Source organism: Salvia hispanica, chromosome 6 (genome assembly GCF_029641045.1).
Source record: "Salvia hispanica isolate PSC_SH4W2 chromosome 6, Shi_PSC_v1, whole genome shotgun sequence".
Classification (NCBI taxonomy): Eukaryota; Viridiplantae; Streptophyta; class Magnoliopsida; order Lamiales; family Lamiaceae; genus Salvia; species Salvia hispanica.
In genome coordinates, this window is record NC_142697.1 from 15,784,326 (window position 1) to 15,810,900 (window position 26,575).

The window sequence follows — 26,575 nt, forward strand, 5'->3', positions numbered from 1 at the left end:
AACATCAATATCAACAATATAACATCAAAGTAGCCCTTAGATAATAATATTAGCATATGACAGGACAAATTCAGCAAGAAATTCCATTTAATCGGACAAAGAACAAAAAAATTCATCATAGGGAAGTACATTAAGCCTCCTACCCCAAATTGGGGGTGGCTAAATCACAACACGAGCACCACAACACATTAGCAGGAACAAATAAGCCAAACAGCAAAAAATGCCACAAATAGAATCGGCCAAAGAACATCAATTTTATCATAGGGTAGTAGAACACCAACCCTTAAACCTCCTAACCCAAATTGGGGGTGGCTAAATCACATAACATTTCAAACTCTCAGAAACCCCAAAATACCAAAAATTAAGAACCTCCAAACCCTAGATAGAGGGTGGTTCTCATAAAACTACGAGCCTCCAAAGCGTAGAAGGTCCATTCCGGCGTCGGATTCGAACTGGAAAGAGGGGACGGCCGATTAGGGTTTCGGATTGCATCTCGACCAGAGATGGGGGTTAGGGTTTCTATGTTGTTGCGATCAATTAAAGATAACGTGAGGAGGAGGGAGAAGAGGCGGTTTTGGGATGCCTTTTGCCAGAGGTGGTGGCGGCGGATGAGAATGAAGGAACCGGCAGCGGAAGCGTTCGTAAAATTAATCGAACAAATAAATCACATAATAATCAGATCTATTTAGTAGATTATTTAGACAAATTCTATTCGCGTAATTTTCACATGTATCATGCTCATAACTTTAATTGATCATGCTTTAAGTATAATTGAAACCTAAAACATGCTTTTCTACGGAGCAGAAATAATACCTTATTAATTATCCAAAGAATTGACGATGGCTAGAGACTTCTCCACGTGATGCTTTGAATACTAGGACTTAAATAAAAGAGACAGAAATTCGACTCTACGGAGGAGAGGAAAAATTCGACCAACACCAAAGGGGGGGGGATGAAAATTTGAAAGATAATAATGTTATATCTTTCTGATTATTCTCCTATTTATATTAAGTTCCTTTTGGGCCCAGACAGAGATCTATGGAAGGTTTTGGATATGGGCTCATCCAATTTACTTTTTACTAATTAAATTGAACCCACAATTTAATATAAGCTTTAATTGGAATATTACGCGCAACCACTACAGAAGTAATATTGAACTCTCCCCATCCAAATCCAAAATTATAAGTAATCCGGGTTTCCGTTATAACTTTCATTTCCCTCGTTTAAGATAAAAATGTCCATTAATTAATTAATGTATGCTATGGACTTAATTAATTAACTTCTTATTAATTCCAAGAGTGGACTTAGCATGAAACGCTTATTTATTATTCTTAGAGTAATCAAACTCCAACTAGCTAGGTTCTGAATAATAAAACTTTGTTTCGCGCTCCTCTTGAGGACATTATCAAACGAGACTCACCTCGCACACGATTCAATATATAGCAATCCTAGCACCGCTAGATATTAATCACCACTACCCAATATATCAGGATTATTGGGTTGCGAAAAACCCGCACCATTTGATAAGTCAAAGTAGTGCATAATCAATACCGTATGCTCAATGCTAACCTACATTGATTAAGAAACAAATATTTATCAAGACCTCGTCTTTTAGTAGATAGCACAAAGACACGTCTTGCTGTTAGATCCGTTCAGTGTTTTACCACACCAATGTCTTCTTATTTCAGTAAGGCTTAGAAATATGCGGACTGACATTGCAACCTTTCACGATGGATAGTCTAATTCCATCTAGGTCATGAAATTCTTCTTTTTCTTTGTTTAGGACTGACCGTGTTACCCTAAAGTGGGCGTCGCCCACAACCGGTCTACTAAAACAAAGACTTAGACTTTGTTAAGTTAACTTATATATTTAAACATGAAATTAACATTCATTAAATGTAAAACATAACAACATTATGATAAAAATAATCTGCTTTATTACTTGGAAAATAAAATAAGAGTTGACAGTATTCAATCACTCGAAACGTGATTTCTAGTATACAAACTCTAACAATCTCCCACTTATACTCAAAACACTTTCGAGTATACAAAAAAAATGTACTAACGTCTAATTCTCCCGCTTATACTTAAAGCGGATTGAGGTCTTGTATTAGTCGAACTCTCATTCCTTCAACATGACTCTCAAACGGCTTGACCGCTAATGCCTTCGTGAAAGGATCTGCCAGGTTGTTTTCTGACTCAATCATGACCACTTGTATGTCTCCTCTCTGCACTATATCTCTAATGATATGATATTTCCTCTCTATGTGTTTGCTCGCTTTATGAGCCCGTGGTTCCCTCGAATTTGCCACAGCACCAGAATTGTCATAATAAATGGTGATGCTCTTGGGCATATTCGTAACCACACCTAAATCCAGAAGGAAGTTCTTAAGCCATACCGCTTCCTTTGCAGCCTCTGAAGCGGCCACATATTTGGCTTTCATGGTAGAGTCTGCAATGCAATTCTGCTTTACACTCTTCCAAATTACAGCTCCACCTCCTAAGGTAAACACATATCCGGAAGTTGATTTTCTCGAATCTACATTAGCTTGAAAATATGAATCTGTATATCCTAAAGGACATGGCTCGGTTGCATTGTAAACTAGAACATAGTCCTTAGTCCGATTAAGGTACTTGAGTGTGTTTTTTACGGCAGTCCAATGTCCTTGGCCCGGATTTGATTGATATCTTGCTACCATGCCAACAACAAAGCAAATATCAGGTCTAGTACAAAGTATAACATACATGAGACTATCAACAGCCGAGGCATATGGTATCCTTCTCATCTCTGCTATCTCAGATGCTGTCTTTGGACACATCTCTTGAGATAAATGGATGTCGTGTCTAAAAGGTAAGAAACTTTTCTTGGCATCTTGCATGCTAAAGCGTCTAAGTACTTTATCGATGTAAGATTCTTGGGATAAGCACAACATTCTCTTTGCACGGTCACGAAGGACCTTGATACCGAGAATGTGTCCTGCATCACCCACATCTTTCATCTCGAACTGGCTTGACAACCAAGTTCGTACTGATGGAAACATGTTTTTATTGTTTTTAATTAGAAGAATGTCATCTACATATAAAACTAAGAACACAACATTTACTTTTTCAACCTTCTTATACACGTAGCTTTCATTAGGGCATTTTTCGAATCCAAACTTTTGAACAGTTTGATCAAAACGCTGGTTCCATGATCTAGATGCTTGCTTGAGGCCATAAATGACCTTCTTAAGCTTCCAAACCATGTGTTCCTTGCCCTTTACCACATAGCCTTCGGGTTGTTCCATGTAGATGGTCTCCTCAAGACTCTTATTTAAAAACGCAGTCTTTACGTTTGTATATCCACTTGCTCCCAATGGCAGTACAGCCTTTGGGTAGGATAGACAAATCATAGACGTCTTTGTCTACCATTGATTGTAGTTCCGAATCCATTGCTTTCACCCATTCGCAATTATCGACATCTATCTGCGCCTCTGCAAGATTCCAGGGATCAAGTACATTGTTGTCCGAGGAGTGATCCATACACTCTCCCAAACCAATGTATCTTTCGGGCTCATGTGAGACCCTCCCATTGCGACGCGGCACTACAACATTCGGAGTAATAGTTGAAGTTTCTGGAATTGTTGTTACACTAGGTACTTGTTCTTGGTTAATGGAACTTGTGACTGAAGTTAGCTCTTCAAGAGCTACCTCACTGCTGGACTTATGATTCATTACAAAGTCTTCCTCTAAGAATGTGGCATGAGTGCTCACAATGACTTTCTTATCTCGGAGACTATAGAATTCATAAGCTTTCAATCTTCTAGGGTAACCTATAAACACACATACCTCCGTCCTAGATTCCAGCTTAGTTGGATCCTTTTCCAATACATGAGCCGGACACCCTCACACTCTGAGATGTTCCAGATTGGGCTAACGCCTAGTCCACAACTCAATGGGGTAGTAGGAATCGATTTAGAAGGTAAATTGTCTAATATATGACTTGCAGATAGCAAGGCATATCCCCAAAACGAAATTGGTAACCGTGCATAACTCATCATCGATCGGACCATGTTTAAAAAGGTCCCATTCCTTCTTTCAGCTACGCCATTCTGCTGGGGTGTGCCCGGCGCAGTCAGTTGGGATTGAATTCCCGACACTGATAAGTAGTCCAAAAACTCAGCACTTAGGTATTCGCCTCCGCGATCAGATCGCATGCATTTGATACTCTTGCCATGATGCATCTCTGCGTAAGCCTTAAACTCCTTGAACTTGTCAAAAGTTTCAGACTTGTAGCGCATCAAATAGACGTATCTAATTTTCGAGAAGTCATCAATGAAGTATCGAAAACCGCCCCTTGCCTCGATTGACATTGGTCCACACACATCAGTATGAACGAGCTCAAGTACTTCCTTGGCCCTATTAACCTTTGACCTAAAAGGTCTCTTAGTCATCTTGCCTTCTAAACAAGATTCACATTTTGAAAACGGCTGCTTCTCAAGACCTTTAATAAGATCTTGATCAACCATAGCATGGATCCTTCTTTCGTTGGCATGACCAAGTCTAAGGTGCCATAAGTACGTTTCGTTCATTGAAATTGAAGGTTCTTTTATTTTCTTTGAAACTTTCGATGTAGCATTGAGTTCTGATTTACGTTGATTAAACTGTGTAGAAGTGATTGTGTACAGATTGTTTTCCATGATACCACGACAGATATAAGAACCATTTTTCTTAATAACGCAATTGTCATTAAAAGAAATCGAATATCCATCAAAGGACAATTTAGAAGGTATCAATAAAACATTCTTCAAAATCAAAAATCTATCACTACTAAAACATAAATAAACGTCTCCCACTGTAACGTTCGCCACTTTTGTAGCGTCGCCCAGCTGGACTTCAATCTCACGATCATGTAACCATCTTGTCACTTGCATTAAGTCAGGATCAAAACATATATGATCAGTAGCTCCAGTATCAATAACCCATGTATGAGTAGATGTCGAAGCCAAACATGACTGACTACTAGAGCATGGTGCATACCTGTAGCCTTGCCCTTTTTAGGACAGTTTGGCTTCTAATGACCTTTCTCTCCACACTTGAAGCATTTTCCAGTAGGCTTCTTGTCGGCCTTCCTCTTCTTCTTTCCCTTGGCACTCTTAGCTGCAACTGGGTTTGGCGCCTACTTCTTTCCTGCGCGAGGCCTAGGGCCAGAGGAATTAGGTGCCAAACTCAGCATAGCTACCTTAGCCTGAACCATGAGGTCCTCCGCCGATTGAAGCTCAGTCAGCAGCTCTGCCAAAGTGTAATCCCGCTTGTTCATCTCAAAGTTGAGCTTGAACTGCTGGAAGCTAGAGAGAAGACTCTGAAGGATTATAGTAATCTGGGACTCGAGATCAATCGTCCCTCCCAAAACCTCAATCTGGTTGAGGTGGCTCATCATCTCGAGGACATGTTGCCTCACAGATGTGCCTTCCTTCATCGTCTTCGTCATGATACTCCGAAAAGCTTGAGACTTAGCCGTTCGATTCTGAGTACCAAACAGATTTGCAAGATTTTGCATAATCTCGGCGGCAGTCGCCATGGCTGAATGCTGATGCTTGAGTACTGAAGACATAGATGCCAACATGTAGCACTTAGCCATCTCATTCGCCTTATGCCACCGCTTATGCGCATTCTGAACTCCCACCGCTGCATTAGCCGCGGGAACTGGAGGCTGTGGAGTAGTGAGCACAAACTTGTACTCTTCTGCTGTGAGAACGATATCCAAATTTTATTTCCATTCTATGTAATTTTGGCCCTCGAGTTTGTTTTCTTTGAGTATTGCAGAAAGAAGATTAAAAGACATCTTGACGGATTATATTGCACTGCAAATAGAAAAATTTACTATTTGTCATAAATTTACGTAAGGAAATTGAGTAGATTAACCATAAAACTTTTCAAAATCTCACAACAGCAAAATTAAAATTTTGTACCCTCCATAAGAGGTTAATACGCATTAAAACTTTGGCAATTTTACTGGTCACAACACCGACGAATAGTCCAGAGACCAAATAATGGCATGACCGCTTAATGTTGCTTAATGACCGTTAGTAGGAGTCTCATTTTTTGGTGTCACAAATTTTAAGAAAATATTAAAAAAAGTGGGTGAAAAAAAGTTAGTGAAATATGGAGCTCACTTGTATATATTAGTTTTAAATGAAATGTGAGAGAAATGAGTTAGTGGAAGGTGGAATCCTATTACCATTTATGGTAAAAGTGAACTGAGACTCCTATTCGCTGATGTACTAAAATGGAAAAACGGAACTCCTATTCGCGAGAAGGAGTATATTTTATGGTATGTTTTGGCTTTTGAGAGCATCCCCATCCGTGCTCTTAAATAAGAGCATGGAGGTGGGCCCGGACCCACTTTTACTCTTTGTCCTTAGGCAAGAGCACAACACCCACATCCGTGCTCTTCCGCAAGGACAAGCTCAAGGGTCCCACTATTCTATTATTCAATTTAAATACTTCAATTACTAAAAATATTTCTACAATATAAAAATACATTAAAATATAAAAATTACATAATTAAATCCTAAAAAATAAAAATTACATAATTAAAATCGTAAAAAATAAAAATACATAATTAAAATGTGAATGTTTTGGGGAAAAAATTGAAAAATAAATTAAAAAATGTATAGAAAACGGATATAATTTATTGAGAAGTGTGAAAATAAATTTTTTTTATTTAAAAATGATTTTTTAAAATTAAAATCGAATTTTTAAAAAAAAATTAAGAAAAAACGAAATTGTCGTTGGCCAATCGCGTGTCGCCACGTCAGCCTGCTCAGCGGCACGGACGTGCTCTTATTTTTAAGAGCACCGCCCTGCCGTTGGCAAGGACGGACAAGCTGCATTGGCGGATGAGCTCGTCCTTGCCAGCTCCTTGCCGCTGGCAAGGACGGACGGACAACTTTTTTCATACCGATGTGGATGCTCTGAGTGATTGAAAAGGAGATGAAAAAGATGAAGATTTGGGAATTGGAACGAAAGTAGAGAGGAAGAAAGAAGAAGAGAGTAGGGAGGTGGAATTTCATTTTCTAAATTTTTTAAATAAAAATTATATCTACATTGTTTTGATTGCCATGTAAGTTTTCGTTTGCCACATCAGTTTTAATTTTTGATTTATAAAAAAACTCAGAAAAATTCAAAGTTTATGTATATATATTTTATAAAAAACAAGAAAAAAATTAATAAATAATAAAAGTTCATGTATTTATGCACAAATAATCCTATTAAAATATATACGAGTAAGTTATTACGTTGGCCAGTGATAATTGGTTTGCGAGAAGTACAAGGTATGGTGTTGCAAAAAATCGTGTATTGGCGAAGGTTGAAGTGTTGACAGAATATATTATAATATAGGTTTGGAATTTAACAACGAAGCCCCTATAGCTCAGTGGTAGAGCGCCAGTCTTGTAAACTGGAGGTCTGTAGTTCGATCCTGCATGGGGGCAATTTTTAACATTCATTTTTATTTTTGATACCTAAATTATTGTATTTTCGTTAATGTGAATCTTCTTTAGAAAACAAAATAAAAATGAAATATTATTTCACCTTCTTTACCATTTTCATTTTCGATCTCTATACCTCTTATATTACTACAAGAAATGATGTCATACTACAATTAGATACTACAAGTTTAATTGATAATTCACACTTTGTTTGGAGTTAGAGGAAAGGACTTTTTGCTTCATTTTCATATATATGTACCAGTATATTTTAATAAAGAAATGAGATGCCACTTATCTTATCTTATATATATAATTTCATTTTAATAGATTAAAAAATGTTATATTTATTTGTTCATAAATATTAAAGCTCTATCTATTCAGATTTTAGCATATCATTTCTCAATTACAGTATAATAGAAGTAGTATATGTTTTTTATTTATGGTATTAAATTGAAATATTTTCATATGTACATCCCATAGTCACAAGGAAAATAAAATTTACGAAAAAATATTCTTTGATTATGGAGGATGCAAAGTATAATCGTGATAACCACAAAACGGACATCATCATTAAATGACGATTCAGGTGTTTATTCGTTTATTATGATTGAAAATTTGAAATCTTAGTCCCATACCCTACACTAGCGGCCCACCATACCCTACGTTCTCTCTCTAATTATTTTAGCGGTCATATTCTTGCAATCTACAACTATATATAAGTAGGCATCGAATTCATAAAACGGTGCCCCATTCCGAAATCCTACCACTCCAAGAATAGCATATTAGCATATTTAGGTAGGTGTTGTGCCGGAGCAAGCTCCTCCGCCCCAACAGCATATTGTGCTGGACGAATCATGAGCCGCACTCGATGTTCTTCCGCTCTCTACATTGCGTTTCTCCTCCTCTTCTCCCTTTGTGTATCCGTCATTGCCGATGAAAGTGAAGTTGGTTAGACACTCTCTCCCTCTCTCTCCATATATCACTATAACACAGCCCTAATTCGTTGATCGCAGAAAATTCTCCTATTTTCGTCCAATTCGTGTTTGCTAATTCCGTCTCTTCTTTTTGATGCATTCCTCAATCTGATTTTTGCTCATTACTTTCTTGAGTATTGATGTCAGATAATCATTGTTTTACCTGAGAATCAGTTCAATTCAACATTCTTTGATCTGGCCAGGTTGAGGATCATAGTCATAGAAGATGAGTAAATTAAGGAGGAAGATAGGACGATTTAATGGTCCTTTTGTCAGAAAAGCGAATTGAAAAATGTCTCATATTGTTTATACACATAATATTGGGGCATCTTTGACAGACAAGAATATGTCCACCTGACTGACTAAGTTTTAATAATGTCTAAGAAATAACTTATGCTAGTTGCATGCATGTGAACCAGGTAAGTTTGCATTTGCAGTATGTTTTATAATTGTAATTTATAAGTATATTATGTTTCCAAGATAAAAGCATTGTATTACTTTATATCCTTTTGATGCTTATTCCAGCTCAAAAATCTTAGTATACAATCTAGCTCACAAAGATTCCTAATATTGTTTTTGAGGCATAAAGCATGCAGCATTGCAATCTTTTATCAAAGTGAAACTCTTGCTTTTTCATGTCCTGCATTGGCACAACTTAAGAGAATGTGTGCTGATCGAATCTTGCTTTCTGTGTTATGATGATTTGCTTTGAGCTGTATGATCAAGATTCTAACATGATAATCCGGAAATGTTGCTATCTATGTACATTTTCTTGCAACTGATTGGTGGAATTGAACTAATCTAAGATTTGCATTCTTAACAAGTTATTTCACTGACTTATTCTTCGCAACAGAGGATGAAAGGCCATTTGCATACACCCCAGGTGCTACAAAAGGGCCAGGGAAGTGGGCTGATCTCAATCCGAAATGGAAGGCCTGTGCAAACGGGAGACTTCAATCTCCAATTGATCTTTCCGACGAGAGAGTGGAGGTCATGCCCAAACTAGGCACTTTGAAAAGGAAATACAAGCCAGCTCCAGCTCTAATAAAGAATCGGGGCCATGATATTGAGGTACACAGATCACACTTGGAACTGGAGCTGAGCAACATGTTTCATGTAATTACTTTGTGCCGAGCAAACAATTAACCGATTTTTATCAGGTTGTATGGCAAGGAGATGCAGGGGGTGCTATACTAAATGGAACGGAATACAACCTACAACAGTGCCATTGGCACACTCCTAGTGAGCACACTTTGAATGGGAAAAGGTTTGGATCATTTCTTCTCGTATCTCGACCATTACCAAATGCTACTAGCGTTCGCCTTTAACCGTACTCTTCCTCGGGCAGTGGGACTATATATCATATGAATGGATTTCTTTGCGTGCAGATATGAATTGGAGATTCATATGGTTCACAACAACTCCCTTGGTCATCTTGCTGTGATTGGTATCACATACAAGCTGGGACGTCCAGATCCCTTCCTGGCTAAGGTGAGTGGTTTTGAGTTATTGATTTTCTCAACGATCACTGTATGTTAGCAGTTGCTGATGATGTCTTACCGTCGTCCCACAGCTTCTAGAGACCATCAAAACATCAGACCATGATGGGAATCATTTGGGGGTGGTTGATCCTTGGGAGATCAAGTTCGGGAGCAGAAAGTACTACAGATATATCGGCTCTCTCACTGTCCCCCCCTGCACAGAAGGGGTTCTCTGGACAATACTAAAGAAGGTGAGTCGAAACAGCATCAAGAAAGGATTTGGCTGTTGAAGATATCTGACACTCTTCTTGTGATGCAGGTGAGGACTGTTTCAAGGGAGCAACTGAGAGCACTAAGGGATGCTGTCCACGATGTAAGTGCCACTGCTCCATAACTCGATCATTTCTAAGTTTCTTACTTGCTCCTCGTTTGTTTCAACCATAGATTTACATGTCTCTTGTTACATCTCTTTCTGAACCATCATGTTGAATGGAATTTGTAGGGATATGAGAGGAATGCAAGGCCAACACAGAGCTCAGATCTAGAGGTGTACATGTATCGTCCGGCTAATTAATTAATCAAATACTTACACGGTTGTATATGCTATTCTTGGAGCAGTAATAATTTTGGAATAATGGACAGCAGAGGATTACTGTGCTGTGCATTTTTATGTGTATTTTGTTAAATTCTTGATATATTTATATGATTATATCAGTATGTAAATGTTTGCCCAGAATTTAATGTGCTTCGTACTCACTACATTGAAGGTTGACTGACGTTAATGCCTGAACTTTGTTACTCAACCATCTAATTTTCACATAAATATACTTTCTAAATTGGATTGCACATAAACACTTGAGATAAACTTAGTACAAAAATTTTCACAAACAGCATTTTATTACAATGTTTTAAAACTACTACAGTCTACAGTCATATATTACGATGATAACAGATGCATAATGCTACGCCGTTTAGGAAAGTAAAGTAACATCAACACGTAAGAATGAAATTCCCAATTGGAGGAAGATAGCAGAAGAGAAGAAATTGTGAAACGAAGCAATCTGGATTCTCCTAATTAGCAATAAGGAAAGGTAATACAGTTAGCATGAAGGATTCATAGGTGAAAGACGCCGAACCAGAGAACGAGGTATCCAGCTTCTCTTTGAAGTTTGAATTTCTGAGTCAGTCCCTGTACAAACACATTCAACGTTAGAACCACCTTCATTGGAAATCTCTCTAGCCAAAGCTCCAACTATGTAATGATAGCTTGACAGTGGTTAAGAGGAGAGAGCAAGGAAATAAAACCAGTAAAGTCAAAAGTAAGGTTAGAATTTGTCAATGCGAATGAAAACAAAGGGAACAGAACACACTCTATGAAGTTGTCGTATTCGGAGCGCCTCTCTCAAGTTCGTTTGTGTCAATCTTGCCACTTCTGTCCCTATCCAAAATTTAACTAGGTCAGATGACATCTAGTACATGGGAGTGAGGCACCCTCCAACTCTAGAGACTGTAAAAGACTCTTTTGGGCCTATTTCAAGAAATAACAGCACACTAACCGAAATGAAACCGGACTTTAGACTTGTCAATCATCGAACACGACTCGACTAAGCATGCACTCACATTCAAGCTGCCATCCCCATGCATGATGCATGCGTCGTCTTGTCAATTGTCATACCACCAGCCAAAATGATTTGTGGCCAACAAATCCACATTGTCGATGCCTTTAGGGTGTCCACAGTAGTGGAGCCCATGAGCATGCCCAAGAAACTTGGTCCCTCACATGAAAACTTGGCCACCACGATATTGTGGGAAGTCCAAGCCCCAAATATTTTTTTTTTATTTTTTCTTATATTTTAATTTAACTAGAATAAAAAAAAATTTACTATAATAATTAAAAAAAATGCTTAATTTAATAATGAGTGATTTGAAACCAAATTTCTGTTGTATTATAGATAGGGGATAATTATACACAACGAATTTTTTTAAAAAACACTCATAAAATGATGCCACCGCCGCCTACTCGGTGGCGTCATCAGAATCCGGTACATCTTCTTCACCACCTTCGCTGCCGCCGCCACTGCCGCCCACGGCTCCCGTCTCCGACCCTTCGCCCCACCCCAACTTCGCCCCATCCTCTTGGTGACCGGTCTGTCGACTTCGCTGCGGCCGCTCTCAGCAGAGCGGTGTTGGTTTTCGTATATGCCACTGAACCTCTTCAAAGCTTTGGTGATCCTGCCGAACTTCTTCCGGATCTGGCCATGTGTACGCTCGACGGAGCCTGGTGGTTTGAATTTGTTGTACACATCTAGGACGCGCTTCCAGAAGCTCATGTCGGTCTAATCCGTACCAACTATGGCATCCGTGCTGACCGCCTCCCAGGCCCTGGCTACAGCAATGGATTCATCCTTGCTATAGTACGTCAACCGCCGACCGCCATCACCATCACCACCTCTACCGCCTCGCCGGCCGCTTCGCCCGCCGGGCCCCTGCTCTCCGTCGCGGCCGACACATCGGCCCCCACCGCCGCTTCGCCCGTCACCGCCGGCGCCTCTCCCACCGCCTTCTCTCCCCTTCTCCTCACTACCGGACGTCGGGGTCTCTCGTGTCCCATCAACTGTTCCCATGTGAATTTATCAGATTCAGACAGAAGAGATTAGGTGCATTGAAATTGGGAGGATTGGAAATGTGTGGATTGGAATAGCTAAGAAGGGGTGTTGATCGCGTCCATATTGGGCCGGTAGTCGCCAAACCCCGATTGGGGACGACCCACGTTCCTCTGCTGATGAGAGGAGGACTGACCCTGGTATTGGGGTGTTTGTAGCCACGGCGGCGGTGATTGCGGACTCCACATCTGGTTTGGAGGGGGGTGGGACTCGATCTCCACGGTTGGGAAGATGGAAAGTTTTCGTATCCCGAGTCTCCATAGCCGGGGGAATCATCACCTCCACCTTGCATTTTTGAGAGTATGAAAATTGTAGAGAAGGAAATTTAGGGTGTAAAAGTGAGGGTGAAGTGAAAAATGGATGGAAAGAGTATACATACACAAATTTCGAAAAATTAAAAAAAAATTTGAATTCAGGGCCTGGGCCGCGGCTCTCGGCTCCCTGCAATAGAGGGCCACGCCTCGCGCCCAAGGGTCCCGGCTGGGCCGAGCACTCGCCTCTCTCACAAGCACCCTCCCGCCGCACCCGAGCCACCTCCAGAGCCGCGGCGCCCTTATTGTGACGCACTTAGGCTTTAATAGCATAGTTTGTTAGTTCTACTTGCTTGGTAGAGATTTGAAAACTTGCAATTGGGCAAGAGCATTTTCATAAAAGTAGACGTTTATTCTTGAAAGTTACTCCCTCCGTCCCCGAATAAGAGTTACTAATTTTCATTTTGGTCCGTCCCCAACTAAGAGTAGCACTTCATTTTTACCATAAACGGTAAGTAGGTCCCACATTCCACTAACTCATTTCACTCACATTTTATTATAAAACCAATATAAAAAAGTGGGTCTCACATTCCACTAACTTTTTCAACCAATTTTTCTTTACATTTCTTAAAACTCGTGTCCGGTCAAAGTGCTACTCCTAATGGGGGACGGAGGGAGTAAAACACTGCTCCTTTTGATTACTAGCATTAGTAGTACTATTTAATATTCGTCGTTGCATTTTTGGAATATAATATTTTTTTTGAAAATACACATTTTCTTTAGTTATTTTTGCTATTTATTTGGTTTAACATTATACATAATTTAGGGTTCAGATAAGGAATGTGTAATTTTCGGCTACTATAGCAATATTCTGATAACTCAAATTTTTTTTTTTGTGGAAAACGCAATAGATTTAATTAGCTAAGTAGTGGAATATTTTAACATAACGAGAAAAAGTTGGCCCAATATCCTAAGACAAGTAATCAACGACGTGGAGTACTTGCTTTCTTAAGCAACGCCACGCGTACAAAATAATTCGTACAATGCTACCTCAATTGGTAGTACGCGTCAACACTGATCTTATATTCTTATTCAAACGAGAAATTGATATCCCTCTTAACTAAAATATATCCGACAGACTACTGCTACAGTGCTACTACTATAGGGAGAATCATTTACGGCTAATAATATTTCGGGTTATCTATTTGTAGAATATTTTTCATTTTATCTAGCAAATTCATATTTAGGTAGTTAAATTATTAAATATTTCAGGTGATGTCTATATTGCAATTTGCAAATCGTTGTTTAAAGTGTTTTTATTTATTGAGAAAAAAAAAAAGAAGCAATTCAATCCAAATAGATAACGAAACATCCAATATTATTGACCAACACACTATAAAGACGAATAAGGTTTTAAACATTTTTTTATAACAAAAAGTTGCTATTGTGAAAAAAGATTTGTATAGTGGTTTTTATAAATAAGTACTACTATTTTATAAAAAATTCAATCTCCTATTTAATTTGCTCTCATTAACGCATCTGATATATGCAGATCTTGAAATGCATGTACATACTATTATCAAGCATTTTTAAGTGTTAGTAATTCAAGCACATAGATTCTGCGTTAAGGTAGGCGATCAAAGCCAGAAAACGAGAGGAGAAAATCAAACACAATAAACAACCACCTTTATTGTCTTCTACATAATTTTCAAGTTCAAACAGAAGCAAAGTCCATTCTGACATGATCTAGAGCGCCATAGCATCACAGATTAAGGGCTTGAGCGTGGTGGCGGATATGATCGTCGATGAACGTAGCGATGAAATAGTAGGAGTGATCATAACCTGGTTGCATTCGGAGCAGCAGTGGCACCATGGATTTCCGGCAAGCCTCATCAAACTTTTGCGGCTGGAGCTGTTCACTCAGAAACTTGTCCGCATCTCCCTGCACAAGACAGAATGTTAAGATATCAGCAACCACCTTCGCTCCTACTATACTTTTGACTTGAAAGTAGAAAGAAATGGTAGTGTCTCAAGTCCAAACATACAGATGTTAACTGAACAATGAAGACACAAGCACAGTTAATCACAGCAATGGTTTTTCTATCAGTTCAACTATAATGTGAACAGATATTTGAAGTGATGGAAAAAGGTAAATTTTACCTGATCAATGAGAATAGTAGCTGAAACATTGGTATACTTCGATACAAGAATGCTGGCATCATACTCCTGCATATTGACATATATCTTATGTTCATGTACTTAATTTTAAAAATACACCAGCTTCAAACAGGCCATAATCACAGAAAGATCATACCTCCCAGGCAGCCTTGTTTTCACCTAAGTAATTTGTGAATGCTTTCTGGCCCCATGGACAGTTTATAGGATTTGCAACAGGAGCGAATGCTGACACCGACTGTAAACATGCAATGTGCAACTTAAGCAAAAGGATTCGGGTGCAAAATAAATGAACGCCAACTAGAACATAGAATTGTACGCATCAACCTTGTACTTGTCCAAGTTTTTTAGGTAAATTGTCAGTGCTCCATGTCCACCCATGGAATGACCAGATATAGAAGCCCGAGACGTGTCAAGCTGAGGAAAGTTCTCCTTAAGAACTGCTGGCAACTCTTTCACAACATAGTCGTACATTTGCCAGTTCTTCCACTTCTCTTGTGTAGCATTCAGATAAAATCCAGCACCTGTTCATCAGAAATATTTAATAAAACAATAATACTAATCCTTCATCTTGAAGATGACTGTGTTTAAGCAAGCAGGAATTAGGAGGCTCGTTGTGAACTAAAAAAGCTGCTAAGACAGGTTATATGTCTTAATTTACATCCATTCATGAATGACAGGGACATAGACGAAGGAAGGTAAATTATATAGATCCTCTTTACAGACCTACACCAAAATCCCAGCTATCAGCTTCTCCTTCAATGTTCAAGCCCCCTGAAGCGAAAGGAGACAGTTCATCATTAGAACAATAACAAGGTATAGAGATATGCATCTCTAATGGTTTAATCAGGAAGGAAAATAGGGAGACAAGCATTAAAAAGGAATACGGAAAAATTGTTAACAATAAAGCACATGCATAAATTGAGAACCATATAAAAGCAAGGCTTCATATTCCTAACTCAAAACAAGACTTGGGACACCATGATAAGACGCGGCATGCTCCTCATTTACCATATAGTATAGAGAGGAATCAGCTAGATTAGTCATCAATATAACATGGGACCTGATGAGATTCCAGGTGCAGAGTAAAGAATCTCAGCTGCTATCAATTATAAGTTGAAAACTCAAGCTAAAACAAAGCCAAGTTGAATCTTTGAAACGAGTTGAAGTCTGCGAGTACCTTCTAAACATTACTAATTCTTGACAACAACACTTTCACAAAGTGCATTAATATATAAAATCCAGCACAAAAACAAAGAGACTCACTAGGAGAAGTGTCTGGGGCTATCAGAGCAACACCCTCAGCAGAAGCAACACGCTGAGCACCGGATTTAGCTATAAAATTCTCATCATTGCATGTAAGCCCAGACAGCCAGTAAAGTACCTTAAAATCATCAAAGCAACCAATGTCAAACAAGGTTTTCACTGAGCAGTAACCCCCAAATTTTCGGGATTTCTGCATTTGCTACAAAATGCAAGAACAATCAACCTAAGCTAATGATATTTCCCAATATAATACACCTCAAATATAACATTATAAAACCCAGAAAGACGCGAAACCATACATTTCCCCCAATTCACTAATTACTAGCAATTCCAGCAAAAAAAATACTATTAGGTTGATGAAATGAAAAAAGAGACAATATTTGCAGAGATTAAGACACACGCACAGGGAATTTTTGGGAAGGAGAAGATGAAGGAGGGAAGAAAATGTGGAAGGTCATGGAGCAGCCGAGCGTTGGGCTGTAGTGTTTGTATCGCTTGTTGTATCCATCGAACATCTTCGTGCTGCTGATCTCTGTAGGTTTTCCATCGGACTCCATTTCTTTCACACACAACACACACTAAAGAAGCTCCTCTTTTCTGTCTTCAGCCTGTTTCTGAGATATGATTGATCGCAGTCGCAGAGATATTTCTAGCAACAGTGACGGAGAGGTGAGTGAGGGATGATGGGCCTTTGGGCCTCAAATAACATGGGCCGGATCTTTCTTCTTTTATAAATTCAAATAATTTGGGTTATCAAGTCCAATTTGCTAATCTAAAATATTATTAAAATGTCAATTAATTTATAGTTTATGGTTAGATTTTGTTTCATAAATCTTGCGATATCTCAAAGTGATTGAAATTGAACTTGATACTCTTAATATATTTATTGGGATCAGAATGTTCTTGTGAATGTTGATACAAAGGGAATGGTCTCAAACATCAAATAATGTGAAAACCGTCCAACTATGGGGAGTCTGATTAATTTGAAGTATACAAAGAAATCCATGTATGCATGTATATATCCTTGGATTAGAAATTAAAGAATCTAATTTAAGTGTGATTTTGGCAAGGGGTGGCCAAGGAGTGAGGGCCTGTAGAAGGCATGTGTCTGTGCTATCTCGATCCGGTCGCGTGGATCATTGAGGTTTTCGTCTCTCAAGGCTTCGAGGATAGCTTGCGGTCCCTGCTCCCTGCACTCGAGTATTTCAACGCTCAGAAATATTCCAACTAATTTAACTGACTCGACTCACCTTGTGATGAGGATCTTGTACAAGATCTTGAGGATAGGGCAGAGTTCGACCGGGGCAACCGCCTTGTTTGAATCCGGATGCAGCACGTTCAAGCTAGGCTGCCTCAGCAGCTCGTAGAATGCTTCAATTGCAGACACTCCCTGCAACACAAATACATAATGTATGTTGTCCTAAATCAGCTAACCACAACAAGAATCTATCTCACTTATATCATAGGTGTTTGAAGTAGACCTGAATAGTCCCTTTGCCACTGATGCTATCCCCCATATCTAGGCTTAGTTGGCCCTTGGCTATCATCTGTCCATACCATGCGTTGCGCCCTTTCAAAAGGGTCACGTACGTGTCTGCAAGCAAAGGCCCTGCAAGCTTCTCCGGCTCTTCTGTCAGCAAGTGCGTGATGAAGATCATCTCCGACGTGCAGTGAGCAAAATACACTGATTTCCCGGTCGCACTCTCGTTGGTTAGAGCTGCCACCATGCCTATCAAACACACGTTTCAACTCAACACCAAGTTTTGTAATGCTATATGTGCGGATTATGATCAACAAAAATGTTACCAGCTCCAATTGCATACACATTTTTCAAGCCTCCCATGACTTCATGTGTGATGAGATCGCTGTTATCCCACACAATGAACTGAGGCTGCCTCAAGAACTTTGCAAGGGGCAATCTCCATTTCTCTGATCCACATATACGCGCGTTGCCATACTCCTTGTTGTAGATCTCCGAGGCTATGTTAGGCCCTCCCAGATACAGAATGTTCTCTATTGGGACTCCAGCTGATATCGCATAGTCAGAACAAAAATAGGATGAGTAATGACGAATGCAGCTGCATATCTCTATGTGACTAAATTGGTTGCAATCGACTTACTTTCTTGGCTGATCATCTGTGTGGGGGTGATTATCCGAGGAGACGGGCTGATCTCTGCCTCTATCCCCTTTGCCAGAGATATGATGACCGGTGTGGTGATCCTCTCCTTCCAATAATCCCTAATCTCCTCAAAGACCTCACGTGTCTCAGTCGAGGGCAGGCCGTTGATGACAATATCCGCATCCCAAACCGCCTCCTGCAGGTTAGTAACAACCTTCATAGGGCAAAGTGGCGTGTCAATCATGTTGAGGCAGAAGCCGTCTTTCAAGATCTCATCAGCATAGAGCGTCCGGTCACCCAGGCGCGCCTCGACATACTTGAGATACGCGCATCTCCTTATCAGCCTCCTCAGCACGTCCTCCCTTGAGTTGATCACCTCAAACAGGTGCTCAGCTGTGGCTCTGTCGACAGCTCTCCCAGGCCGTCTCCATATCCTGATCTGGACCTTGTCCCGGTACTGGCCATAACTGTCTTGAAGTAATGCTGCAAAGACACTCCCCCACGCACCTCCTCCAACACCTACAATCTTCAAGAGGTCTCCATCGGCCTTGCCTACGTATCTACGAAGCTCATCTAGCTTCTCCTCGGAGCCATTGCTGCTCTGTACGACCCCGTTTGAGTGCGTGCAGTTGTTTGCAACCTCAATGCTGCCAACCATCTCTTCCAAGTATAAGGAGCTCAAGTTTCAACAAGACTTGGCAAATTTGCAAGTGCAAAAGGAGTTGCTTATCAATGATCTTTCTGAAACTAATCAAGAAACTTGTATTTCTTCAAAAATCCAAATCAAGACACGCTTATCCAGAATTTAAACTAGTTTTCAAGTGCAAAGGAAAATCCCAAAAAATTGCAAGAGCAGGAGTTGCTTGTCAATGATAACTATTCCAACAACAAAAATATGAAGGAGAAACTAATAAAGAAACTTGCATATGTCTATAAAAGTTCAAATTAAAACACTCTTTAGTAAGAATTTTAACTATAGCAAGTGCAAAAGGGGTGACTTATCAATGATCTTGGACTAAAATCACAATTATTCCAACACAAAAAAATGATGAAGAACACGAATGTATCAAGAATTTATACAGATGTTCTATAACTAGTGCTAATATTTTCTGGATCTATATGATCAATCTAACAACCAATATTCAATCAAAGAAATCTGGGGTTGGCGGATAATCAGAAAAGCAGAATCTTTTTCTAGTGAAAAGTCCACCCAACTCTGAACTAATTTTATGGTCTGATCTAATCCCTACTCAATATCCAACCCTTCAATTCTTTAATTTTTGTTAATCCCAACCACAAATATTCCACAAACAGACAATGCACAGTCAGATAAAGCCTAATCTCTTCAAAATTTAGCTTCATTGCATATGTAATATCACAGCTGAATATACTAAAATAAAGAAATGGGAAACTTTGTGAATTCCGCCGGAGTTTGTTCAACTACCAAAAATTCTAGAAAAGAAAAGGGGGAAAAAAGCACCAACCTTTGCTTGAGTGAAAAATTCAACAACTCTGGAATCTTGAAGAGGCTACTTAAAAATATTAATTGTTTTTAAAATGATTGAAATTGCATGCACCTCCTAAATTATTCATAGTTATTCTGTGTCTGGGGTCACAACTAGCATTCAGAATACAGAAACGTGTGTGATGTTTATGTTGTGTATGAATATGAATATATAGTTAGTGAGATAAAGGTGGAGAGAGAGATAGAGGAAGTGGGCATTGATTGAAGCAGTTGGATGCCAAACCATGCATTTAAGGTGGTGGTAATTAATGGTATGGAATGGATCCAACTTTAACAAACGGTCATTAATTTCAGAGGTTAAGAGTTTCAGCTGCTGCAACTACTTCTCATTTTAACTAATCAATTTTATTTTCAACTGATGATGCCTGTCCAGCGAAATTAGAATGACTACCACCAAAAAGGTGGGTGTAATATCATCCCATATACTGGAGCTGATAATTCCTACACAGTACTCCACCAAATAAATGTTTGAAATAATGTAGTCTTGCAAGCTCTTGCTAGAAAAAAAAGCTAGAAGATAAATAAAATAAAGTAGATACTCCCTCCGTCCCAATAAATATGAAACGTTTGCTTTTCGGCACAAGATTTTATGTATTGTTGTTTTATGAGTTAAAGAAGAGAGAGTAAAATAAGACAGAGGGAAAAGTAGATATAAAGTTATTTCTATTTTAAGAAACGTTTCATTTTTAATGGGACAACCCAAAAAGGAAAATGTTTCATTTCTAGTAGGAACGTGTTACGGACTCAATTCCCACATCGGTTGTGAGAACAACTGGTGTGGGGTATATAGACTAAATGGGCTCTCTCTCCTAACAGGCTAGTCTTTTGGGATGAGTTCTCCTGTTTGGTCTGTATCAATTGGTGCTTTCATTGAGAGCCCAAACGGTTCGGAGTGGTGGCCGGGCAAAGAACTCGCCGTGACCAACGAGTACGTTTGGGACCGACTCGGAGTGGTGACCCACGGAGTGGTGGCCGGGCAAAGAATCCGCCGTGACCAACGTGGCCGTGACCAACGAGAACTCGGAGTGGTGGCCCACGGAGTGGTGGCCTGGCAAAGAACCAGTCGTGACCAACGTGGCCGTGACCAACGAGGACGTTGGCCCTTAAAGGAGGGTCGAATGTTACGGACTCAATTCCCACATCGGTTGTGAGAACAACTGGTGTGGGGTATATAGACTAAATGGGCTCTCTCTCCTAACAGGCTAGTCTTTTGGGATGAGTTCTCATGTTTGGTCTGTATCAGAACGTTTCATTTCTAGTGGGACAGGGGGAATACAATAAAAAGGGACAAGATGCAAACTATGATCTTCTTCAAGTCGAGTTGAGGTATCCATCTCTCAGCAAGATGAGATACGCCCTGGCTAGTGCCCACGGATTGGTGCAACGTCCCCAAAGATAAAATGACTTTCCTTCTATTGAGTTGAAGCACCTCAAATTCGTAGGCACCGGCGAACTTGAATTAGAGGCGAGAACCGAGCAATGCAATGCTCCTAAAAGCGAACTAGAATGCTTGAGCGCTAGAGATAAGAGAGAATGATTTGTTGGTGTGTTTCCATCTCTCAAATCCACACCTACTTATAGGATAAGAGTGATCACATGAGAGATCTCGGTATTAAGGCACCTCATAAATATTTGGAGGTTACAAAAGATGAAAGACCAAGGCCTAGCCTTTTCAAATTTCACACGTTTTTCCTATAATAAAATAATAAAGTTTAATATATTATGCATCCGGATATGTTATATTGCTAACCTTTTACGTTGCTAATTCTACTAATTCATCAACATAGTATATTAAAAATGTTAATATGCACAATAATATTTAAATATCAACAGATAATGTCAATACAATATATTGAAATGTCAAAAAAATTATGTGTTGACATGGCTATTGCTCGGTGAAGGATATGTTTCCAAGCATATTTCCCGGTTTCCAGTGAATACCGAGTAGTACACCGTATATTTTAGCGCTAAAACCATATGATAATAATCTTATACTATTGGCTATTGGCCTATTGCAATGCAATGGCATTATGGTACTACATTAATTTGTATACTTCACATCATAATACTAGTAGTATTATATTCTATAGTTAGGTCCCTATCGCGCTACACCATTAATATTGTATGAGTAAGATTTAATTGAAATTAATTGTGAAAGTTTATTTAAGTTTCATTTTCTTTTACCACATAAATACACACAAAACCCAATGAATTAAATCATCTTTTTCTGCGCCAGCTAGTAAAACTATCTCTTCAATTAATTTGCACTATTCATTATTTTCATTTAAATTATTATAAAATTATACTATTTTATAACAATATAAAAAATGAAATTAATTTATTAAATTCATAAAAAATAAAATCCTATGAAGACTAAAAAAACTAAAAATTTACAACTCCTATAACTAAAATTTTACATTTTTTTCATTCAAAATTCATTAAATTATACTAGTAATTTAAAAAATTCCCCAAACCCCTCCCCTCCCTGCCCATAATTCATCCCTCTCTGGCGGCGCCTAGTCTGCAATGGGCATAGAGCCGTACCCCACCCCTTGTCTTTGTCATCCGACCCGTCCCCCCGATGAGGGTACCACCCGTTGGAATGCTTGGAGTGGCACAACACACCTTCTCGAGTTCTATTGTGGATGCTCCTAAGCAAAGGTATGTGGACTATCAGAATAAGTATTGTCAAATATACTCCCTCTGTCCCATTAAAAATGCAACGTTTTCCTTTTCTGATTGTCCCATTAAAAATGAAATGTTTCCTAAAATGGAAACAACTCTATCTCTACTTTTTCATCTCTCTTACTTTACTCTCTCCTCATTCACTCATAAAACAACACTACATAAAATCCCGTACCGATTTCCAAATGTTGCATTTTAAGTGGGACGGAGGGAGTATTTACTAAAAATAAAACTCTAAATTTCAATATGGATATTTTTTAAAAAATGATTATTTCAGTTAGCACCAACTATAGATCTCATGTCAATTTAAATTGAGATAAAAAAAAAAATTAGTACTATACTCTGTCTAATAAAAATATGACATTTTTTATTTTGGTGTGTCCCTTGAAAATATTTTTTTTTTCTTGTATAATAACTTCTACTCCCGAGTTGATTCTCATTATCCACAAATAATATTCCAATTACTTTTTCTTTCTATATTTTTTATTTTAATAATTGTATATTAAAATATATATTATCTCAAATATTCATATTTTTATGGGTCATAGAATATATTATTCGACTCGGTTAACAATTAACCAGAAAATTGAATAAGAAGGCTAACTTTTCCCTAATTTTGACATTTCTGCTAAAACAAATTGATCTTTTACTTTGTTAGTACAACTATCTGAGTTCGCATTCGTCGTGAGGGAGGGAGCGAAAATGGCGGCGGAATCAAACAATCTCGAAGAAACACTGAGGCCCTTTTACCAAAGAGCTTCTGAAGCAGAGGTTTCATTGCTCCAACTCTTATAAGATTCTTGATTTTTGTTTTATTTTTGTATTTCATCCTTACTGCTGTGTGTGCGCGCGTGTTTGTTGATTTCTGGATTTGGCGTGTCGTTCTTTATTGATTGAATGCTATTTTTTCTCATACTTTATTTCCCTTTCTCTGCTTGTGCTTATTGATGCGGGGTTAAGCCATGAGTTTCTCTATTTGAATTGAAGAATGATATTGGATTGTAGCAAAAATTAAGGGCATTTGCTTAACATTCTTTATTTTATTCTACTTTTTTCAGTGACCTAGTATTTTTACTCTATGCTATTGTAGATAACATGGAAATATTAGGAAGCGAACCTTTTCAATAATGTTATTGCTGTGGTTGTAGAGATGCTGCTTGCATATGTGCATAAAATCACATGCTCTTAGTAACAAGTTACTTCCTACAAATGCGTAATTACTAATGCACAAATCACATTCACTATATTCACTCGGCAACTACTTGGCATCTGTTATGTTTTGCCAAAATAGTTAACCCCGAATTAGACCATAAATACATGGCTTCGACTTATGTGACATTATAGTGTTCACCACTTCAATTTGATTTTTTGGATGGAAACTAGCAAATTTGATTTTTTGGATGGAAACTAGCAGCAGAGCAAAATAAGAGTTCAGCTCGAGTTTTGGAGTCTCTGTAACTTGTAAAAAGGTTCTGTCACCAAACAATATAGGAAATTTTTTTAGTGAAGGATCTGTCACCTACAATACTAATAATATCTAGGAAATTTTTTGTCCATCGTTTTAGTGAAGGTTGCATAATCTGTATATATTTTGATTGTATTCCCATAAAATGTTTTTGACACTTGATTACGCTGTGAAGGATCGCCTGGCAAGACTTGAAGCTTCACTGGCCAAAAACAAAGGTATTCTCAAGATTCAGGTTCACTTCCTCAGCTGAAAACTTGGACATAAAAAACGGTACTCTGATTTTTGGTCCCCTTTGCAAATGGTGTTGTTCAGGATCTGGAAATGACGAACAGCTTAAGTTGGTGGGCGACCTCCAATCACAGCTCGAGAGTGCAAAGGCCGAGCAGCTTGCTGAAAGGGAAAAGGTAGTGTTCATTACTGGGATCTTACAGTAATGTGTTGAATTAAAATCCACCTTTCTGATTATCCTTGCATCAGGCTACGAAGGAGTTGCAGAGGCTTACAACTGAAAATGCAAAGCTAGAATACCGGATCATACATCTTGTTCGAGCATTGAAGGAGGCTGGTAGCAAACCGGTAGCTAAGTAAGGTATGGAGAATATGAACTGCATTGATAGCATGTTCTTTTATTGGAAACTGATTGTTCTAGAATTCAAGATCTGGTGAACTGGAAACTAGATAAACAAAAATTTGTATTCGAGCATTTCGAGCTTCTTTTGTGAAATGATTAATTTAAATTAAAGAAATTTGCTCTCTTTGAGTATGAATCCTATATGCATTTATACTTCTTTCTATAGAAGATCAAAATATTCTCTCTAAAGATTATGATCTTTTCCGCCTAGATTTCAAATCTTTGTTCAGTGATTTTTTTCCTCGCCACTTAACAACAGAGACTCATTGCGGCTGTTTACTTGATGCGGAGTCCAAGTCAGGACTGAACAGCTACTTTGCAAGTATTGAGTTTATCTGAAACATTGGCTTTGCAAACTCTCACCATTTAACCTCTCATGTTGTTAAGTAACCTGGGAAACTAATTAGATCGCGTATTCTCTAGTGTGGAGAACTTCGTTCCAACGCATATTTGATCATATTATGATTGCTCTAGCTTCTCTCAAAGAGATGTTATGTCTGATCATGAGCAGATTGATAATTTGCTTTCTATAGTAAAGAAACCAAAATGCATGTTTTACTTTCAGAGTAAGCACTGAAAGTAGTTATAGACTTGACATATTTTTCAGTAATATGGACTTCACAACAAAATTACCAACCACTAGTCACACCTTTTTTTCCTTCTGTGAGTCATGATCGATGCTTAGATTGTATTTACAGATGAGAACATACAAAATAGATGAATGAGTATGCTTGATGTGTAAAAACTAATTTGATCGAAAAAGGATAAATGTGAGACTTAGAAATATGCGCGTATTACCATAGTAACAATTTCTCCAATCCAATAAGTTCTTGCAGCTGTTCCCTCCGTGCAACTTTTGACTCCCCTGAGATTCCTAACTAATAATTTCGCCTTGGTCTTGATGCATGGTATCGAGCCAATAAAATAATACAGAGGGAAGTTGCTGTAAATAGGCACTCCTCAGTCCGGGCTTAAGTCAGATGTTTTATTCGACACAATAATTTAGAAATAGATGTTTAGTGAGTTAAATAAGAAGATACTAATAACGTATAAGAAGAGGAACTAAATCATTTGACTTGAGATGATCCGAAAAGGAATACAAACTTATTAAGATTGGACGGAGGGAGTAGCTATTTGAGTAGTGAATTGAGTCAATTATGCTATTATGTGTAGTGTAAGTCAATTAGGGTATTCACAACCCTATTCTTTGAACCATTTCTTCACTACACTATTTATGGACCTCATACAACTTTTCGTCATACCCTAAAAAATAGCTCGCATAGTCCACCATTCCTTCACTTAAGTATTGTGGGGTCCCATTTTTAATTTCTTTAAATTAAAAATGTAGGAGTAATCAATGAAAATTTGTTCATCTTAAATTGGAATTAACTAACTTTTTTAAATTAAAACAAAGCACCAATTAATAATTCTTGAAATTAAATATTACATGCTTAATTAAAATCCTATTTCTTAAAATTTTAATAAAATTTAAAATAATGATTTTTTAACAAATATTAAAAAATAAATATAAATAAAAAATATAGAAAATAAAAAAAATCAAAATAAAAATTAATTAAAATAAAACAAATGAAACCAAAATGAAAATAAACACACTGAAGACACATAAACCAAAGGTAATGATACTTCTCTTGTATTTGATCTTTGTTCATTTTCATTTGAAGATGGATGATATGTCTGTCGATGTTAGAGATTCAACGTTGGATAAAGTACAAAGTATGATTGTCGTATTTCACATCAACTTACCACCGAATAATTTTCTATTTTAGGATTTTAATTTAATCATCTTTAGGATTTTTAATTTTTACGATTTATTTCTTTTTTAAATGTGTAATTTTAAAGAAGT

General features: G+C 38.2%; 4 protein-coding genes and 1 non-coding gene across 9 annotated transcripts; 3 read left to right on the forward strand and 2 right to left on the reverse strand.

The window, feature by feature from the left end:
• Positions 1 to 7,403: 7,403 nt before the first annotated feature.
• Positions 7,404 to 7,475, forward strand: TRNAT-UGU (transfer RNA threonine (anticodon UGU)). The gene has a single exon. It is a non-coding gene; the product is annotated as a tRNA-Thr (tRNA).
• Positions 7,476 to 8,206: 731 nt separating this feature from the next.
• Positions 8,207 to 10,663, forward strand: LOC125207489 (alpha carbonic anhydrase 4-like). The gene is made up of 7 exons (XM_048106859.1): positions 8,207 to 8,420; positions 9,300 to 9,517; positions 9,607 to 9,713; positions 9,835 to 9,937; positions 10,020 to 10,178; positions 10,247 to 10,300; positions 10,430 to 10,663. The coding sequence occupies exons 1-7, from the start codon at positions 8,327 to 8,329 to the stop codon at positions 10,499 to 10,501; spliced, it is 807 nt and encodes a 268-aa protein (XP_047962816.1). The 5' UTR covers positions 8,207 to 8,326; the 3' UTR covers positions 10,502 to 10,663.
• Positions 10,664 to 14,497: 3,834 nt separating this feature from the next.
• On the reverse strand, positions 14,498 to 16,911 carry SFGH (S-formylglutathione hydrolase). The gene is made up of 7 exons (XM_048105196.2): positions 16,687 to 16,911; positions 16,283 to 16,400; positions 15,743 to 15,790; positions 15,344 to 15,540; positions 15,156 to 15,254; positions 15,002 to 15,067; positions 14,498 to 14,783 (listed from the first exon to the last, which is right to left on the reverse strand). The coding sequence occupies exons 1-7, from the start codon at positions 16,837 to 16,839 to the stop codon at positions 14,604 to 14,606; spliced, it is 861 nt and encodes a 286-aa protein (XP_047961153.1). The 5' UTR covers positions 16,840 to 16,911; the 3' UTR covers positions 14,498 to 14,603.
• Positions 16,912 to 17,135: 224 nt separating this feature from the next.
• Positions 17,136 to 20,094, reverse strand: LOC125205961 (putative glycerol-3-phosphate dehydrogenase [NAD(+)] 1, cytosolic). Of its 4 annotated transcripts, none has more exons than XM_048105195.2 (6): positions 19,887 to 20,094; positions 18,403 to 19,096; positions 18,089 to 18,310; positions 17,764 to 18,011; positions 17,533 to 17,672; positions 17,136 to 17,472 (listed from the first exon to the last, which is right to left on the reverse strand). In XM_048105195.2, exons 2-6 carry the CDS (start codon positions 19,058 to 19,060, stop codon positions 17,328 to 17,330), a joined length of 1,413 nt encoding a protein of 470 aa, XP_047961152.1. In that variant the 5' UTR covers positions 19,061 to 19,096; positions 19,887 to 20,094; the 3' UTR covers positions 17,136 to 17,327. The 4 variants fall into 4 exon arrangements, with proteins under 4 accessions (XP_047961152.1, XP_088917315.1, XP_047961151.1 ...); XM_089061189.1 differs by having other exon boundaries at positions 18,403 to 19,143; XM_048105194.2 differs by having other exon boundaries at positions 18,403 to 19,149.
• Positions 20,095 to 23,225: 3,131 nt separating this feature from the next.
• LOC125207373 (threonine-tRNA ligase 2) lies at positions 23,226 to 25,275 on the forward strand. Of its 2 annotated transcripts, XM_048106677.2 has the most exons (5): positions 23,226 to 23,383; positions 24,253 to 24,295; positions 24,393 to 24,484; positions 24,558 to 24,669; positions 24,971 to 25,275. In XM_048106677.2, the coding sequence occupies exons 1-4, from the start codon at positions 23,315 to 23,317 to the stop codon at positions 24,666 to 24,668; spliced, it is 315 nt and encodes a 104-aa protein (XP_047962634.1). In that variant the 5' UTR covers positions 23,226 to 23,314; the 3' UTR covers position 24,669; positions 24,971 to 25,275. The 2 variants fall into 2 exon arrangements, with proteins under 2 accessions (XP_047962634.1, XP_047962633.1); XM_048106676.2 differs by lacking the exon at positions 24,971 to 25,275 and having other exon boundaries at positions 24,558 to 24,847.
• The last annotated feature ends 1,300 nt before the right edge of the window (positions 25,276 to 26,575 follow it).

Excerpts from the sequence above, each read along its gene's own strand:
- LOC125207489 (XM_048106859.1), top strand. The coding sequence starts at position 8,327 with ATGAGCCGCACTCGATGTTCTTCCGCTCTCTACATTGCGTTTCTCCTC. Across the intron at positions 8,421-9,299 it reads TGCCGATGAAAGTGAAGTTG|AGGATGAAAGGCCATTTGCA; the intron begins GTTAGACACTCT and ends TCTTCGCAACAG. Across the intron at positions 10,179-10,246 it reads TCTGGACAATACTAAAGAAG|GTGAGGACTGTTTCAAGGGA; the intron begins GTGAGTCGAAAC and ends CTTGTGATGCAG.
- SFGH (XM_048105196.2), bottom strand. The coding sequence starts at position 16,839 with ATGGAGTCCGATGGAAAACCTACAGAGATCAGCAGCACGAAGATGTTC. Across the intron at positions 16,401-16,686 it reads CTCCTTCCCAAAAATTCCCT|GTACTTTACTGGCTGTCTGG; the intron begins GTGCGTGTGTCT and ends GATGATTTTAAG. Across the intron at positions 15,791-16,282 it reads AGCCCCAGACACTTCTCCTA|GGGGCTTGAACATTGAAGGA; the intron begins GTGAGTCTCTTT and ends CTTTCGCTTCAG.
- LOC125205961 (XM_048105195.2), bottom strand. The coding sequence starts at position 19,060 with ATGGTTGGCAGCATTGAGGTTGCAAACAACTGCACGCACTCAAACGGG. Across the intron at positions 18,311-18,402 it reads ACAGATGATCAGCCAAGAAA|CTGGAGTCCCAATAGAGAAC; the intron begins GTAAGTCGATTG and ends ATGCGATATCAG. Across the intron at positions 17,673-17,763 it reads GTGGCAAAGGGACTATTCAG|GGAGTGTCTGCAATTGAAGC; the intron begins GTCTACTTCAAA and ends TTTGTGTTGCAG.
- LOC125207373 (XM_048106677.2), top strand. The coding sequence starts at position 23,315 with ATGGCGGCGGAATCAAACAATCTCGAAGAAACACTGAGGCCCTTTTAC. Across the intron at positions 23,384-24,252 it reads AAAGAGCTTCTGAAGCAGAG|GATCGCCTGGCAAGACTTGA; the intron begins GTTTCATTGCTC and ends TACGCTGTGAAG. Across the intron at positions 24,485-24,557 it reads AGCTTGCTGAAAGGGAAAAG|GCTACGAAGGAGTTGCAGAG; the intron begins GTAGTGTTCATT and ends TCCTTGCATCAG.